The 14,716-nt window shown below is 65.9% G+C and overlaps 2 protein-coding genes across 2 annotated transcripts in view; one reads left to right on the plus strand and one right to left on the minus strand.

Annotated features, from left to right (window-relative positions):
- Nucleotides 1-1,888, minus strand: part of LOC115306711 (transient receptor potential cation channel subfamily M member 5-like) — an 11,079-nt gene extending 9,191 nt beyond the window's left edge. Inside the window, exons 1-3 of the mRNA XM_029957248.1 lie at nucleotides 1,762-1,888; nucleotides 886-1,066; nucleotides 13-391 (exon numbers count right to left, since the gene is read on the minus strand). Coding sequence (XP_029813108.1) covers nucleotides 13-391; nucleotides 886-1,066; nucleotides 1,762-1,878 — 677 coding nt within the window. The 5' untranslated portion in view covers nucleotides 1,879-1,888. The remainder of the gene's footprint in view (nucleotides 1-12; nucleotides 392-885; nucleotides 1,067-1,761) is intronic.
- Nucleotides 1,889-5,199: 3,311 nt separating this feature from the next.
- KCNQ1 (potassium voltage-gated channel subfamily Q member 1) overlaps nucleotides 5,200-14,716 on the plus strand; it is a 287,385-nt gene continuing 277,868 nt past the window's right edge. Inside the window, exons 1-5 of the mRNA XM_029957250.1 lie at nucleotides 5,200-5,338; nucleotides 6,414-6,544; nucleotides 6,998-7,063; nucleotides 13,864-13,968; nucleotides 14,614-14,713. Of these exons, the coding sequence (XP_029813110.1) occupies nucleotides 5,200-5,338; nucleotides 6,414-6,544; nucleotides 6,998-7,063; nucleotides 13,864-13,968; nucleotides 14,614-14,713 (541 nt within the window). The remainder of the gene's footprint in view (nucleotides 5,339-6,413; nucleotides 6,545-6,997; nucleotides 7,064-13,863; nucleotides 13,969-14,613; nucleotides 14,714-14,716) is intronic.

Genomic DNA, 14,716 nt, shown 5'->3' on the forward strand with positions numbered 1-14,716 from the left:
GAGCCCGCGAGCCCCCAGGGTAAGAGCTGGCCTGGCATGTGGAGGGCCTTGGGTTTGCCAAATAACTGGTGGGCAGCGGGCGGTGGGGTGTGGCCAGCCTTCGAGAGCGCGTTGGTGGCTTCCTCGATGTAGCTCCCACCCTGGCGTGGGTGTATCTGGGGGCCACGGGCCCCACCCCCCAGGTCCAACTTGCTAGCGGCTCGGGCTCCCACACGGACGCTTACCTGTGCATCGTCCAGAAGCTGACGGTGCAGGACGCGGCCCAGCGAGGCCACGCCAATGGCCACTACGCGGGCCTTGGTGGACCTGCTGGCCAGCGAGTGGTCACGCACGGCCTGTGCCACATACCGGGCGAGGCCCACGCGGAGCGCGCTGGTCAGGACCCAGGCTCCTGCGGCAGGGGGTTCAGTGTGCAGGGGGGGCCGGGAGCCCCGGTCCGCCGGAGCCCCAGCCCCGCTCCCGCCTGCAGGGGTCGGCCGGGAGCTGCCCCCCTGCCCCCGGACCGCAGGCCACAGCTCCATCCATTGCCTGTGCCGGACCGGAGCGCAGAGCCCTGGGCCTCGTCGGGTAGGCAGGCCCTTGTGCAGCGCAGGGGCCCCGCGGTGAGGGGCTCCGGAAACCCCCATCCTCGCGCCGGCCTGTCTGCAGGCCCCGCTGGCCTGGACGTAAAGCCCAGTAACAAGCTTCTGACCCAGCCACTGTCCGGCCAGGCCGCTCCCCCGAGGGAGGCCGAGGGCGTGGTGGGGCCCTGGGGCGCGGGGGGCGTCCTGCCAAGGCCTGCGGCGTGGGCTGCACCCCAGGGGGACCCTGGCCCCTCCGCTGCTCCCCAGCAGGCTGCAGGGGGGAGGCCCAGCGGCAGGGGCTCGGGGCTGGGCGGGGCCTCACCTGTGCTCTGCGCCGCCTTCACCAGCCCCTTGCGCAGGACGTCCCGCAGCCAGGACTTCATGGCAAACGAGCGCTCCTCGCCCACCAGGGACACCACGAGGTTGGGGGCCGGTAGGTGCCACTCAGTCAGCAGGAGGTCGAAGAGCATGGAGGGGGACACGCTGCTTGGAACCTTCACGAACTGCAGGGCAGGTGTGTGTGGGGGTGCTGGGCACAGGAGTTGGTGAGCAAAGGCACACTGGGCATGGGGGGTGCTGGGCACGGGGCACTGGGCGTGGGGTGCTGAGCATGGGGAGCAGCCAGCATCAGGGGACGCTGACCCTGTTGAGGGGCAGAGGGGCGGCGGGGAGCCAGGGCTCAGGTGGGCGGCCCTGACTCCTGTCTGGGCCTCACTTCCCTCTCCATGATGGGGCGGCGTGGGGCGCACAGAGCAGGGGTCCTGGCTGTGCCATGCGTGGGAGTGCGGGGGAGGCCAGAGGGCACCGTCGCTCCTGGAGGCTCTGACAACAGCCTGTTCTGGAGGCGATCAGGCGCCCGGTGCTCAGTGTGCAGGGCGAGGGGCGGGGGGGGCTCAGGAGTTCCAACAAGGCGGGGGTGGGGGGGTGAGCCTCAGCACAGGGGAGGGGAGGCGAGCCTCAGCACAGGGGAGGGTGAAGGCGAGCCTCAGCACAGAGGAGGGGGGTGGTGAGCCTCAGCACAGGGGAGGGGAGGCGAGCCTCAGCACAGGGGAGAGGGGAGGCGAGCCTCAGCACAGAGGAGGGGGGTGGTGAGCCTCAGCACAGGAGAGGGGGGCAAGCCTCAGCACAGGGGAGAGGGGAGGCGAGCCTCAGCACAGGGGAGGGGAGGAGCCTCAGCACAGGGGAGCGCAGCCCTTACCTTGCCCCGCTTCTTCCCAGACCCTCCGAATTCGATCTCGCCCTGGCGCGGGCCCGGTGCCCGCTCCCGTCCGGCAGCCCTGGGGCTACCAGGGCGGGGGCCCACGGCATCCCACATGAGGACCTCTCTGTAGGGACAGAGCCCACCTCCAAGGGCGTGAGAGGCAAACCTTGTCCCCCTCCCTCCCTGCGGGACGCCAGCCCTCCCCCTGCAGCCCTGCTGGCTCTGCCCCAGTGCCCCCCAGGCCTCCCTGCGACATCTGCAAACCAGCGGCGTAGCCTCTCACGCTCCACCCCTTCCCAGCGGGGCGGGGGTGCACCCCGGCCCTGCTCCTCACCCCTCCGGCGTCTCGGGCCGGCTCTCCAGTGACCACTTCTCCGGAGGCTCTGGGGGCGGGGCGTCCTAGAAACCCGAAAGTCTCCTGGGCTTGTGGACACGCAGTCTGCCCCCCTGCACCCCCAGCACAGGACAGTCACCCTGGAGTGCCCGGGCAGAGAGGGGGTGTAGGCGAGAGGGGCAGGCTGGTGCACACAGCTCAGGTGCAGGGGGGCTAGGGGAGGGGGCGGGGGGGTGACCCACCACCTCTCCTTGCCAGGAGGCCCCAGGGCGGGGAAGGCCCTGCCCCAGGCTTTCCCACCGAGCTCCTGGCGCGCCCCAGTCCCGGCGCCCTACGCTGCGTCTGACCATCTCCTTGCGGCCAGCTGCCCCACCGCACTCGGCCAGGACGGAGGGCTGGGGGCCCGGGACTGGCCTGTGTGACCAGGAGCTGGGTCCCAGTGGCCTGCCTGACTGCCGGCACCCCCAGTGTCTCCCCCACCCCAGCTCACATCTCCCTGGTTTTCTCTGCAAATTCAACACCGGGAGTGAGCCTGCAGGACCCGGGCCCCCCCAGAGCCCACGGGCCCTCGTTTCTGGACAGGTGAGCGGCCCTGGCCCTTCGACACCCACCTTGTGGGGCCCAGCCTCCCCCCACCCTTGGCTCCACACCCCCCTGTCCAAGTGGGGGTGTCGGCAGACCCCAGCCGCTGAGTCAGCTCCCAGCCTGTCCGCGGCAGCCCGCCGGCCCTCTATCCCTGGGGTGCGTCCTTTGGTAAAAGGGGGCTCCCTGGCCAGACCACCCTTTGTTTCCTGGAGAGGGGCCACCTGCATACACAGGAAGGGATGGTGGTGGTGGTCACGGTCCCACAGGCTCCAGAGTCCCCCCCACATCCGCCAGAAACACACGTCCGAGTCCTAACTCCTGGCCCCTGTGAACGGAACCTCTGCAAACACGGTCACGTCAGGACGTGGGCATTATGGTGGCCCCGGCCCAGGGGGGTGTCCTCCTAAGAAGAGGGGGGAAGCCCAGGGGACCACGCAGGCAGAGGCTGAGCGGCGAGGGCACGCGCCCAGCAGCACCTGGAGCCCCAGAAGCTGGAGGAAGCGAGGCGGGACCCCCCCTCGAGGCTTCAGGGGGTGAGCAGGTCCCTGATGCCCCGACAGGGAGACGCACACTGTGTGGTGATCTGTCCCGGCCGCCCGGCCACTCCTGCAGCCACAGACACCGGGGGCCACAGCCGGGCGAGCCTTGCTGGTGTCAGACCCCAGGCCTGGGGTGGGGGGGCCCTGCGTCTGGGCGGGGCTGGCGCCCCAGGGGCGGGAGGGATGCAGATCGCCCTGGCTCCCCCCCTCCCCCCAGCAGGAGCCTGGGCTGGATTTGAATGTGGCCTTTCCGAGCTGGGGATTATTGACTTTTAATAAGAGGCTGGTGTCGGGGACAAGGCTGGCTGTGTGCAGAATGTCACCAGGGAAGCTGTGACCGAGTCCAGCAGAGCGGGCGGCTCAGAGCCACAGGGCTCTGCTCACCCCCTGCTCAGGAGCCCGAGGTCCTGAGCTCAGAGGGCCGTGCTCCCTCCAGAGGCTTTAGGGAGGGTCCTCCCCACCCCCTCCAGCTCCCAGAAGCTCCAGGTGTCCCTGGGCTGTGGCCACGTCCTTCCAGCCTCTGCCTCTGTCTTCTTGTGTCTGTGTCTAAGTGTCCCTCATCTCACAGGGACACTGGTTACGGGATGGGGCCACCTTACCCCTGGTGACCCGATCTTCACTACACCTGCAATGACGCTATATCCAGATGAGTCACACTGTGAGTTTCTGGGGGACGTTCCTCAACCCCAAGGTGCAGGCGGTGAGGTGCAGAGCTCCTCCCCCCAGGCCTCGGTCCTCCTGACTGGACAGGTGGTCCTGAGCAGGAGTCTGGAGTGTCAGCCTCGCGTCCCTGGGGGCACCACCACCACCCCGCACCCCGCACCCCAGCCTGGGGGCCGCACAGGCATCTGGGCCCTGAGCCGGGCGCCAGGCAAATGGGGCCACCAAGTGGGTGGGTCATGCAAAAAGGCAGGATTTGCATGAGCAGCTGTCCTTGCTCCTAGAGGGGAGGGGGGGTCGGGGATGCTGGGAGGGTCCTATACAACCCTCGGTCGGAATCCCACCCCACAAATCTTGGTTGGGGAAACTGAGGCAAAGTCTCCAGCCCTGGCAGCAAGGGTACTGGGGGCTCTCGCTTGGGGGTGGGAAACGGCCACCCCTTCTCAGAGGCCATCAGGGGCCCCAGCCTGGACACAGCCAGGCACCCAGGCCCCAGGGGTCCAGGCCCAGCTCCTGCCCTAGCTGTGTGACCGTGGGCCAGCCCCTCTGACTCTCTGGGCCCAACTATTCCTCCATGAGATGCAGGGAGTGACCAGCAGTGAGAAGGCACCAGGCAGGCCCCACCGAGCTCAGCAGGCCAGTGGTCAGTGCTGTGGCCCCTCTGCCTGCCAAGTGAGGCCAGTGTGGAGGCCGTGGGTCAGAGGGATGGCAATGTGGGTGAGCCTCACCTAAACAGGCGCCGGCTTGGAGCCCCAGCCTCCTCTCCTGGCTGCTTGGGCAGACGCTGCCCCAAAGTCCAAGACCCAGGGCCTTGGGGCCACCCTGCCAGCCTGGACCTGCCCGAAGCACTGGCTTTCGGACTGGGGTGGCCCCTTCCTACCCCCCTGCCTTGGACACCACCCCAGAAAGGCAGAATCCTCTCCAGGCTGTAGACCGGGGGATGAGAGTCAGGGATGTGGCCACAGCCCCCTCCCTGTGCCACCTGGAGGCCAGCAGCTTAGGGCACCTACCTGCCTGCCTTCTCCCTGGTGCCCGGACGTGCGGCTGCAGCCGAGATGCAGAGCAGGGGCGCTCACCAGACGAGGCACCTGCAGCCGGCCCTGGCTCCTCCTCCGCCCCACCTGCCACACCCGGCACCCGGGCAGCCAATGCCGTGACCGACACGGGCACCACCTGACCCCCGCCCGGGGGACCGCAGGCCTGCTGTGGCCGAAACCTCCCCAGGCGCTGAGGGCCAGCCTTTCCCGGCCGGACCTCAGGCAGGTCCACAGGTGGCCCCGCGGAGGGGGAGGCTGCCAGGCCACCTCGCTGGCAGTCATGCCCTCCACAGCCTACACCCTGGCGTGGCCTGGGGCCGGGGGCAAGTCCAGCCCTTGTCGCAGCAGACACAGCCCCGTTTCTCTGCCCAGCAGGGGGGTGGCTGACCCAGGGGTGTGCATGGTCTCCGGGACCCGAGGTGAGAGGCTGCCCCTCCCCTCCGGGCCCACACCCACCTATCTGTCAGGCTCCCCATCCTCTCCGGGCCTCTGTTCCTCTGAAAAATGGGCACCTGAAAACCCAGCTTCTGAGGTTCTGGGTCACACGTGAGAACAGGGGCCGGACGACACTTCTCTATGCTCCTTCCCCAACGACACCCTCAGGGCCCCCCTCCCCGGACCGCCTCCCAGGGACGCCTCGTTTCCTGAGCTGGGGGAGGGGAGGGGACAGCATCCAGGCCCTGCCCTCTGGGACCCCTCAGGCCTCTCCAGTCTGACCCATCAGCCACCAGAGGGCGCCCCAGGACCGCACGCAGGGTCGGGGTGGCCCAGGTGGTCCAGACAGTGGAAGCCAGCTTTGCCCCTGGGCGTGAGGGCCCAGCTCATGGCCCAGGCTCGTCCCCTAGCTTTGCTGGGAGCCCGCCCAGGGAGGCTGGGGGCTTTCTGAGGTCCCTCAGGAAATAATGGACCCCAGGTAAGCGGAACCCACAAGCCCTCGGGGCCGAGACCCTGTGCACCAGATTCTGAAGGGGAGCGGCCGTGTGCACAGGGTCAGACGACAGCCCTGGGAAAATGGGGGGGGGTCTGTGGGCCACTCCCCAACTCGGTGACCAGCCTGGGCTCACGCCTGCCCTGCCAGCCTGGGGCCCAGGCCCACCGGAGGTCCTGCCGGTGTCGGGGAGGTGGATGGTGAGCTTGTGGGGCAGGGGCACGTGGTCTGCCCCCTCCCTTCCTCTGTTCCCATCCTGCCCCTCCTCCCCCTCCACCTCTGCCTCCCGGACACCCCGCCCCAGCCACAACGGCCCAGGATCAGGCCATGCTCCTTTCCTGCCTATAACCCTCTGTGACTCCCTATTATCGAAATAGAGCACCGTAACCTGCCAGTGGCCCCTGCCAGCCCCTCCCCTGCCCACCGCACACCTCCCTCTCTCCAGCCATCAGGACTCCGCCCTGCTCCCTGTCTTCACCTCCCTTCTGCTATCCCCCATCTCTGCCCTGCCAGCACGGGGTCCTGCCCTGCGTCTCTCTTCCACATTTCCTGGTGCTCTTCTCCAGGGAGCCTGGCCCTCGGAAGTGACCCGTCACAGGCTTGTTTGTCACAGATCTGCTTCCTGATCAGGACTGTCAGCCTCTGTGTCCACTGCTGTCCCCGGGGCTCGGAGCCAAAGCTGCTGGGGAGCAAACGAGTGAGTGGGGGACCCAGCGAGCGTGCAGGGCTGTGTCTGTGCGTGAGGTCCCCTGTGCCAAGACAGGACGGGGAGCAGGTCTCAGTGTCTGGGGCAGGCGGTGGGGGGCACGCTCTGCTCAGGCGGGGGCGCCTCCCTCCGCGCAGGGGGAGGGTGCTGCCGGAGGGACGTCTGAGCCGCCCAGGATGGGACTGAGTTCACAGGACACCTCCTCTGGGGAAGGGACCAGGTGGCAGAGAGGACCAGCCCCCCAGGCCTCTGTCCCTGGACCGGCAGACCGACCCCAGAGACCCACAGAGCCGCGGCCGAGGCCTGGGAGGGAGGCCGGGGGCGCAGGTGGGCTCCAGCCCTCCCGTGGCCCCGTGAGCAGCCCACCCCAGGGCGCTGGCTGCCGCCGGCGACCATCTGCGGGGGCCCCCGCGGCCTCCGTCCCTCCTTCGCTCCTCTTTGTAGTGCGAGAGCCGCCCCCCCAACCCCCCGGCCCTGGGTCTCCTCCTCCCTGAGCCTCCTTCGGTCTGCGTGAGGCCCAGGGGACCTGCAGACAGGGCGGGTCCTTCCCTGGTCCCCACAAGGGGTGGAGGGCAGCCCAAGTGCCCGCAGTGGAGGCCGAGAGCCCAGGTTAAGGGCCCCCCATGCGGAGCAGCCCCGGCTCACTTCCTGCCACAAAGCAGAACGGCATCCTGCCCCTGGCTCCCCAGGTCTGCAGACCCGGCCACCCCCTTCCTGTCACATGGCACCGAGGTTCCGAAGCTGCACCTCCAGGGTCCTCAGCCCCCACAGCCACGGCCAGGGTCCTCCTGAGTGACCATCGGGATCTCCGCCAGGACCCCGTGTCCGGCAGGCGGATCCTTGACTGTCGCCTCCGTCCCCAGGAGCAGGGACTGGGAACGGAGGGGACAGAGGGTGGCAGCGAGGCCTCGCGGCAGCACCCACAGTTGGCCGCCTCTCTGCCGGGGGCCAGCGTTTCCACCCACCCTGGACGAGGGTGTGCCCTGGAACAGAGGCAGGGAGGGACGCCTGGGGGTGTGGCCGAGGCTCACACCCTCTCCTTCCCGCCTTCCCTTCCAGAGCTTTCAGGAGCTGCAGGAAGGGATACGCCCATCTCTCCCCTCAGGGGTGCTTGGCGGTCAAAGGCCGAACTGCAAATAGCAGAGCAGCCCTTCCCTGGGCCGCAGGAGCAGTGTCCCCGCGGGGGGCTGGGCCCAGGGAAGGGGCTCCCCGGGCACCCGCGTCCTGCCCGTGCACGGACTCCTGTGAGGGGACGGGGCTGCCAGGGGACGCTCCCTAACAACCGGGTCCAGGTGCAAACCAAGGACGCAGTTCCACCACCTGTGGCCGGGACAGTGTCCGGAGCACAGCCCTGAGTCCTGGGGCTGGCCGGAGCCCCGCCCCCTGCGCCCCGGAGCCCCAGGCTGGTGAGCGTCAGGGGCAGGGCCCAGAGGGTGTGCGTGTGTCTCTGCGCCCACCAGGTGTCTGCGGGCACACAGGTCGTGTCCTGCGGGTGTGGCTGGAGCTGCAGATGTGGCCTCAGGTCAGAGGACCCCGGCCCTGCAGGTCCTTCCCTCACCGGGCTCGGCAAGGTCTGTTCCACACGGGCCTCTGCGGACTCCCCACCTCCCGCGCCCCACGGCGCCCCCACCCACACGCCACCCTCCCCGCTGGCACCGCGCCGGGTGTCCGGCGAGGCACACACAGTGAACAACGGGACACATCGGAACCAAAGAAAAGAGGAGGCACTTGGGGTCCAGCTCTTGATTTCAGCTCGGGTCACGATCCCAGGGTTTTGCCGAGCGTGGAGTCTGGTTCGGACTCTGACTCCCTCTGCCCTTCTCCCTTCTTGCTCACTCTGTCTCTCTCAAAAATAAAATAAACTGAAAATGACTGTGGGAAGAGGTGGGGAGAAACAGGGATTGTAGGATTTATTCAAGCAGACGTGAAACACTCGTGCAAACGACTGAAGGAAGGTGGTCCATATGCCCCTCCCCCATCCATCCACCAGGCCTTCCGCCCACCAGTCTGTCCCACCACCCATCTATCTGTTCATCCGTCCAACTCACCCATCTACCCACCCATCATGACTCATCCATCTATCTGTCCATCCACCCACCCTCATTCATCTGTGTATTCCTCCATTCCTCAGTCTGTCCATCCATCCACCTACTCATCTATCTGTCCATTCCTCTGTCCATCCATCCATCCATCCACCTACTCATCTATCTGTCCATTCCTCTGTCCATCCATCCATCCATCCACCTACTCATCTATCTGTCCATTCCTCTGTCCATCCATCCATCCATCCATCTACTCATCTATCTGTCCATTCCTCTGTCCATCCACACACCCATCCACCTACACATCTGTTTATTCCTCTGTCCACCCATCCCCCCATCCACTCATTCATCTACCCGTCCATTTCTCTGTCCATCCATTCTGTTCATCCACCTGCCCACTTTTCCACTAACCCACCAGTCCATCCACCCTCCCTTGACCACGCGTCTGTCCATCCATCTGTCCCTTCCTTGGCCCACCCACCCACCTGCCCCTGCACTCAGGCCTCTTCGGCCGCCCCCTCAGCATTCACTGCCTTCTCTTGGACACCTCGACTCAGAGTTGAACGAGTCAGTCTCAGCCCCCAGGGGCCCCACATGCTGGTGAAAAGGGCTCTCTCACAGGCTCTGGGCAGCTGTGGAGGGGAGCAGGGGAGGGGCCGGGCGAGACACCGTGTGCAGTGTGTGAGGTGCTCATGTGGTTTCTCCCTTGGTCTGTGTGCCTCACGGATGAAATCGCCACTCCCACAGGCAAGGCCCGGCCTTCCGCTCCGCTGGTCTCCCGCACACCACAGCCGAGGGAGGCGGGGAACTCAGTAGGCGCCCAGTAAATGCTGCTGGGTGACTGAGTCACCCTGCTTCGTCCTCCTCCGTTCATCCCGGCTTTGCTGCTGGCTCCGTCACCTGGCCTCCCCGCCAGTCTTGGGCCTGACCTGCTCACCTGCCCCACTCTTGGCCGAGGCCCAGTCTGGCTCTGGCTCCGAGATGGGCCCCAGGGGCAGCTTCAGAGGGCCCGCCTGTTGGCTCAAGTGCCAGGCGAGCAGCACCAGCCAAGTGGATAAGGACCCTGGCCAGAAAACTGCCCGCTGCGGCCTCAGAGGACAGACCGCCTAGCCCAGGCGTCCCCCTCCATTCTCCAGGTGGCCGGGGACACCCACCTGAGTCTCCAGCGAGGAGGGGCCCGATCACTTATCAGGGGCCCTGAGAACAGGCACCACCAAGGCTCCTAGGGGAGGGTCGGCTGAGGCCGTGGGCGGTGGGTGCCCCGTGATGCCTGGGGGGGATGTCTCACATGTTGGTGATCAGAAGTGGGGCACACCGGCTCCTGGACCTCACTGCCAGGCAGGGGTGTGCCCCCGGGGCCCCACCTGGCTTGGAGAGCCCCAGACTGCGCCCTATCAGGTCACACAGGAAAGCAAAGCATGAGGTTGAGCGACTGGAGGGCATGTTTTGGGGGTGAGGTCACCAAAGGGCACGGGATTGCACACCCTTACAACAGTTGGAGGGGTTGTGTTCATTTTGCAAGTAGTGGGTGCAAATTCCCGGCACAGGCACGTCACACGGCAGCCCTGGCCGCTGGAGGCCGGCCCCGGATCCCAACGCTGGCTTCGTACCCAGAGGGAGTGCTGGCCAGGGCCCCTGCCAGGGAGACCCTGCCCGGCTCCGGCCGCCTTGGACGCTGGTCGCCAGGACCTTGGGCCCTCTCCGAAGGGGAAGGAGGCTCAGAGGCTGGTGGGGGGACTGGAGGGGCCCCGGGTTCTTGCAGAACAAGCTGAACCCCCAGCACAAAGCTAGTGCCAGCGGCCCCAAACTCGTGTGAAACGTTCGCTCCGTCAGAACCTGAGCCCTGGCGAGTGCGCCAAGGGGCCGCCCCCAGGCTGCGCTGTGACCCAGCCCCAGAACGGGGAGCAGGAGAGGAGCTGGGGAGGCTGTGACGTCAGATGACCTAACCTCAGACCTAAGAAAACACTCGGGGAGCTCCCTGCTCGCCCACGGGACGCCGGGCAGGGCTCCGTGTCCTGGGCTGGGCGGGTGAGTGTGGGTGTGTGACTCTGCCGGCAGGGCCCAGCCAGCAAGTGACCGCGTCGCTGGAGGGCGGGGGTGCAGGGGGGCTCCTTGCCCCAACTCTGACAGGGTGGTGGGTGTCCCAGGGTGTCCCTTCTGGGCTCCTCTTTCCCCCGAGCCCACCAGGTCCGGCCGTTGCTCCAAGGCTGCCCTTCTCCAGGGCATCTCCCGGCCCTTTGGGGTCCTGGGAGGGCTCGTGCGGGCTCACAGGCACACACGCGTGTGCCCCCCACAAGACGGGTAGAACACATATGCATGCCCACATGCACAATGTGCTTGCACACACGCTGTGCACACACGTGCATACACACAGCTCCCAGCCCAGTGCCTTGGAAGGGAGAGGGGCCGTGAGCTGGGGCAGTGAATGCAGGGTCTGGGCCAGGAGGTGGGGGGGTGTCGTCTCCTGCCTCAGTGGTGCCCGTGCGCTGATGGCGCGTCCAGCTTGGCTGTGAGACCTGCCAAGGCAGGCATGCGGTCGGAGCCGCTCGCCTCTGTGGAGGGACACACGGCCCAGGAACAGGACAGATGCAGGCAACTCGGGAAGGACTCCCCTCTGACCTCTGTCCTAGCGCGGTGCCCAGACTTGGGGGTCCTCAGTGTCCCCTGCCGGGAGAAAGGGAACCCACCGAAATGCCGATTCCTGGGCCCCACCTAGACCCCCTGCGCGCGCATCCGCGAGGGGGTCCTAAGCAATTCCGTGCCCTGCAGCTGGGTGCCCTGGCCCGGGGGCGGGGTGCCTGGTGGGCGGCGCAGACAGGACTCCGTGCCAGGCTGCGTGTGCGTGTGCGGCTGGGCAAGGCAGAGCCACAGTCCCCAGGGGTCCTGTCGTGCCCCCAGGGACACGTGCTGGCGGAGGACCGGCTTTGGAGGGACTGGTTAGCTTGAGGAAGACAAAGCAATGGCAGCTGCCCCCTTCTCCCCGCCCCCCAGGAACCCCCTTCTCCCCGCCCCCCCCACATCCATCATTCTGCACTAAATGCCCACTGCATGCAGATACCTCTCAAATTAGCTGAAGGGCCTGGAAAGGGTCTTTGTGGATGTGTCCCCCCCAGACCCTCTCTGGGGGGTCACCCTCAGCAACCTGCCCTCCCCCTCCCCTGGCCTCTCTGTCCACTGCCTGCTCACCTCAGTCCCCCCGCACACATCTCCGTGGCCCCTGCATGATCGGTGTGCCTGGTGATCAGCGAGGCTGGATCAAAGATGGAGCTGAAGGCCGCCAGCCAGGAAGCCTCTGGTGGTGTCTCCCCCGGGGCCACAGACTTCGCGGCAGCCACGCGCCCACCCTTCCCCAGCCTCAGTTTACCCAAGTGTCTCTGACCAGCCCAGGCTCCTCCCACGGTGGCTGCCAGGTGGCCCCACGGAAGGAAGGGCCTGAGTCCTGGGTCCTCCCCCAGGCGGGGCATGCAGGGAGCTCCGGGCAGCCCCATGGCCGGCCTCCCGTGCCGCCGCCCAGGACCTCCAGAGCAGGCTCCTGTGTGGCTCAGGGCATGCCCACAGCCCCCTGCTGTCCCACCCCTGAGCCCCAGGCCCTCCAAGAAGCCTCTCCATGTGCTCGGGTGGCAACGTATTCTAAGAAATCTGGAAGCAAACACGAAGGTAAACTTGGCCGTGTCACGGCCTTACCGGCCGCCAGCTCAACAATGGCCAATTCAGAGGCCGGTGGGTCTAATCTGTACCCGGCCTCCCCACCCTCCCTGCCGGCTACTTCAAAGTGACTCCCGCCCTGGCACAGTCGCACCGGAAGCAGCGCATGCACTCCTCCAGCACCCGGCCTCTCCTCCCCTGCGGCTCAGAAAAGGCGGGCGGGACACGCACGCCGCAGTCTCTTCTGCACTCGGTCCCAGCCGGTGGCCCCGCTGTCCCCGCTGTCCTCACGGGCTCCGCCAGGATCCTCCTCCCCTCCGTCTCCCGCTCAAATTCCCCGGGCGGGCGGGAAAGCCACTTGTTTTCAGATAAAGTAGCACAGCAGATTATGCCGGTGTTTCCGATTCCGATTCCAATCTAAGGATCGATCTGCGCTTGCTTGATTGTTAAGCTTCTATTTTTTACACTCAAAGTCCCGTTTCCTAAGGAATTTAACATCCTACACCTAATCCCAAAGTAACAACGCTCACATCAGTTAACAAGGTGGCCTTGGAGTTCCTTTGTCCTTTGAGTGCTAGTGAAAACATCGATAATGGCGACATTGTGTGGACGCACGGCCCAGTTCAACTAACTGAGGGACGTCATTCCCCGTGTTTTGCTGATACACCCAGCATAGCGATGCGCAGCCCACGTGCGCACCATTTTCTATCCACCGCCCTCCCCCGCCCCGGGTCTCTGGGTCATTCCCGGACCCAGAACTAACGCCAGGGGTCAGTGGGCACACGTGCTGTTGCTGCCAGGGCTGGGCCCCGGGGCCCCCAGACGATGTGCGGGTGCCCTGCCTCCTTGCCCGCGGAATGTGTGCCCCATCGAAGGTCTGGACTTGCGCCAATCAGATAGGTGAGCAGTGGTGTCAGAATGTACTCTCCATTTGTATTTTTCTTGTCCCAAGTGACGTCGGCCATTTTTTCCTAAGTGCAAAGACCTCGAACCCCTTTTCCTAGGAACCCTTCCCGTCTTGGGCCTCCTTTTCCGGAAGCTGTCTGTCTCGGTCCCACCTCCGTTGTCCTAGACCAGTGGGTGGTATCAGCCCTTTACCTGTGATGTGAGTTGTAAATCTCCTTCCGGCTGCTCCTTTGTCTTTTTGACCTTGCTAATTGCAGGCATTGTCTCGATTTCAAGCACAATGGGACCCATTTTCCCTGCTTACAGGTGGTGGCAGAATTCCCCAAACCTTTCTTACTGAATCCGCCTGACTTCACTTCGACTTTCCCGTTCAAGCTTCTGAGCCATTCAGGAATGATTCCTGTCGGCTTCGTGGGAGATGGATCCAAACGTGCTTCCCCCCTTCTCTCCGGGCCCTTCCAACACCGTCTTCCTCCTCCGGCTCGGGATGTGGGTGCGCAGACACGGCTCATTCACTCATGCGGCTGGCTGAATGGCTGCTGTGTGCCCCGGCCTGTCCCCTGGGGCCCCGGGGAGGCTGACTCTCCGCCTCCCTCTGGCTGTCTGCCGGGACTGTAGCCGAAGTATTGAACTTCCCAGAGAGGCTCCCTAGCGCCGGCCTGGAGTCTCGGAAGTGCCCGGCACTGGCTGGGACCCACTTCATTCATTTTTCTGCAGACACGAACTGTTGGCTGTGTGCGGGCAGCACCCCAGCAGAGGGCAGGCGGGGCCAAGGGCCAGAACTACACTGGATCCGCCAAGAGCTGGTTTTCTGGAGAGGGGGTACGTGAAATCCGTCAGCTGGGGGTGCTCAGTGAAGACCTGGGGGGTGTCTTGTAAGTTACCTGCCCCGACATGATGAGCAGGCACTTTTCCCTCCGCCTTGGGCTATTTTTTCTGGACCCTCCCCATCCTCCCCTTCTGCACCCCAATGTGCAGAGAACCAAGTGCCAGGGGCAGTGTGGAGGACCTGGCGAACCTGATCCCATCCCACCTCTACACTCACCCGCACCAGGGAGACCCACTGGCACAGTGGCAGCCTGGGGCAGAGGGCGAGAAGGACAAGACACCCATTCTGCACGAACCTTGAGAACACCCCGCCACGACCTGCCCAGTGGTCAAACCCCACCTGCACCTGGACAGACACCTCCAGCAGCCTCCACCGCCCCCACAGCAGGGCTCCCACTGGGCCGCCCCTGACCCTCCATGGCCCCGGCGTGCCTCCCACGTCTGATGCCCCTAGTGGGCGCAGAGCCCGCCGCATATTTCTCCACTCACAGAGCCAAAGGGTGGGCAAAGGGGAGGGGGTGGCAGGGCTCAAGTGTTGGAGGAAGAGCTAACAGGCTGCCCTCCGGTCACTAAGAGGGTCAGTCCCAGCATGCCCTAGGGCGCCCCCCTTTACCTCTTTATCCCCTCCCTCTGGTAAAGGCCCTACCCGACCGCCCGCCCGGCCGCCTGGTTCGAGGTCGCTGCACCTGCCGCCTGGCGCCTTCCCTCCGGCTCAGCTGGGGCGCCTTCCCCGCAGCACGTG

The sequence above is a fragment of the Suricata suricatta genome, chromosome 11 (assembly GCF_006229205.1).
Source record: "Suricata suricatta isolate VVHF042 chromosome 11, meerkat_22Aug2017_6uvM2_HiC, whole genome shotgun sequence".
Lineage (NCBI taxonomy): Eukaryota > Metazoa > Chordata > Mammalia > Carnivora > Herpestidae > Suricata > Suricata suricatta.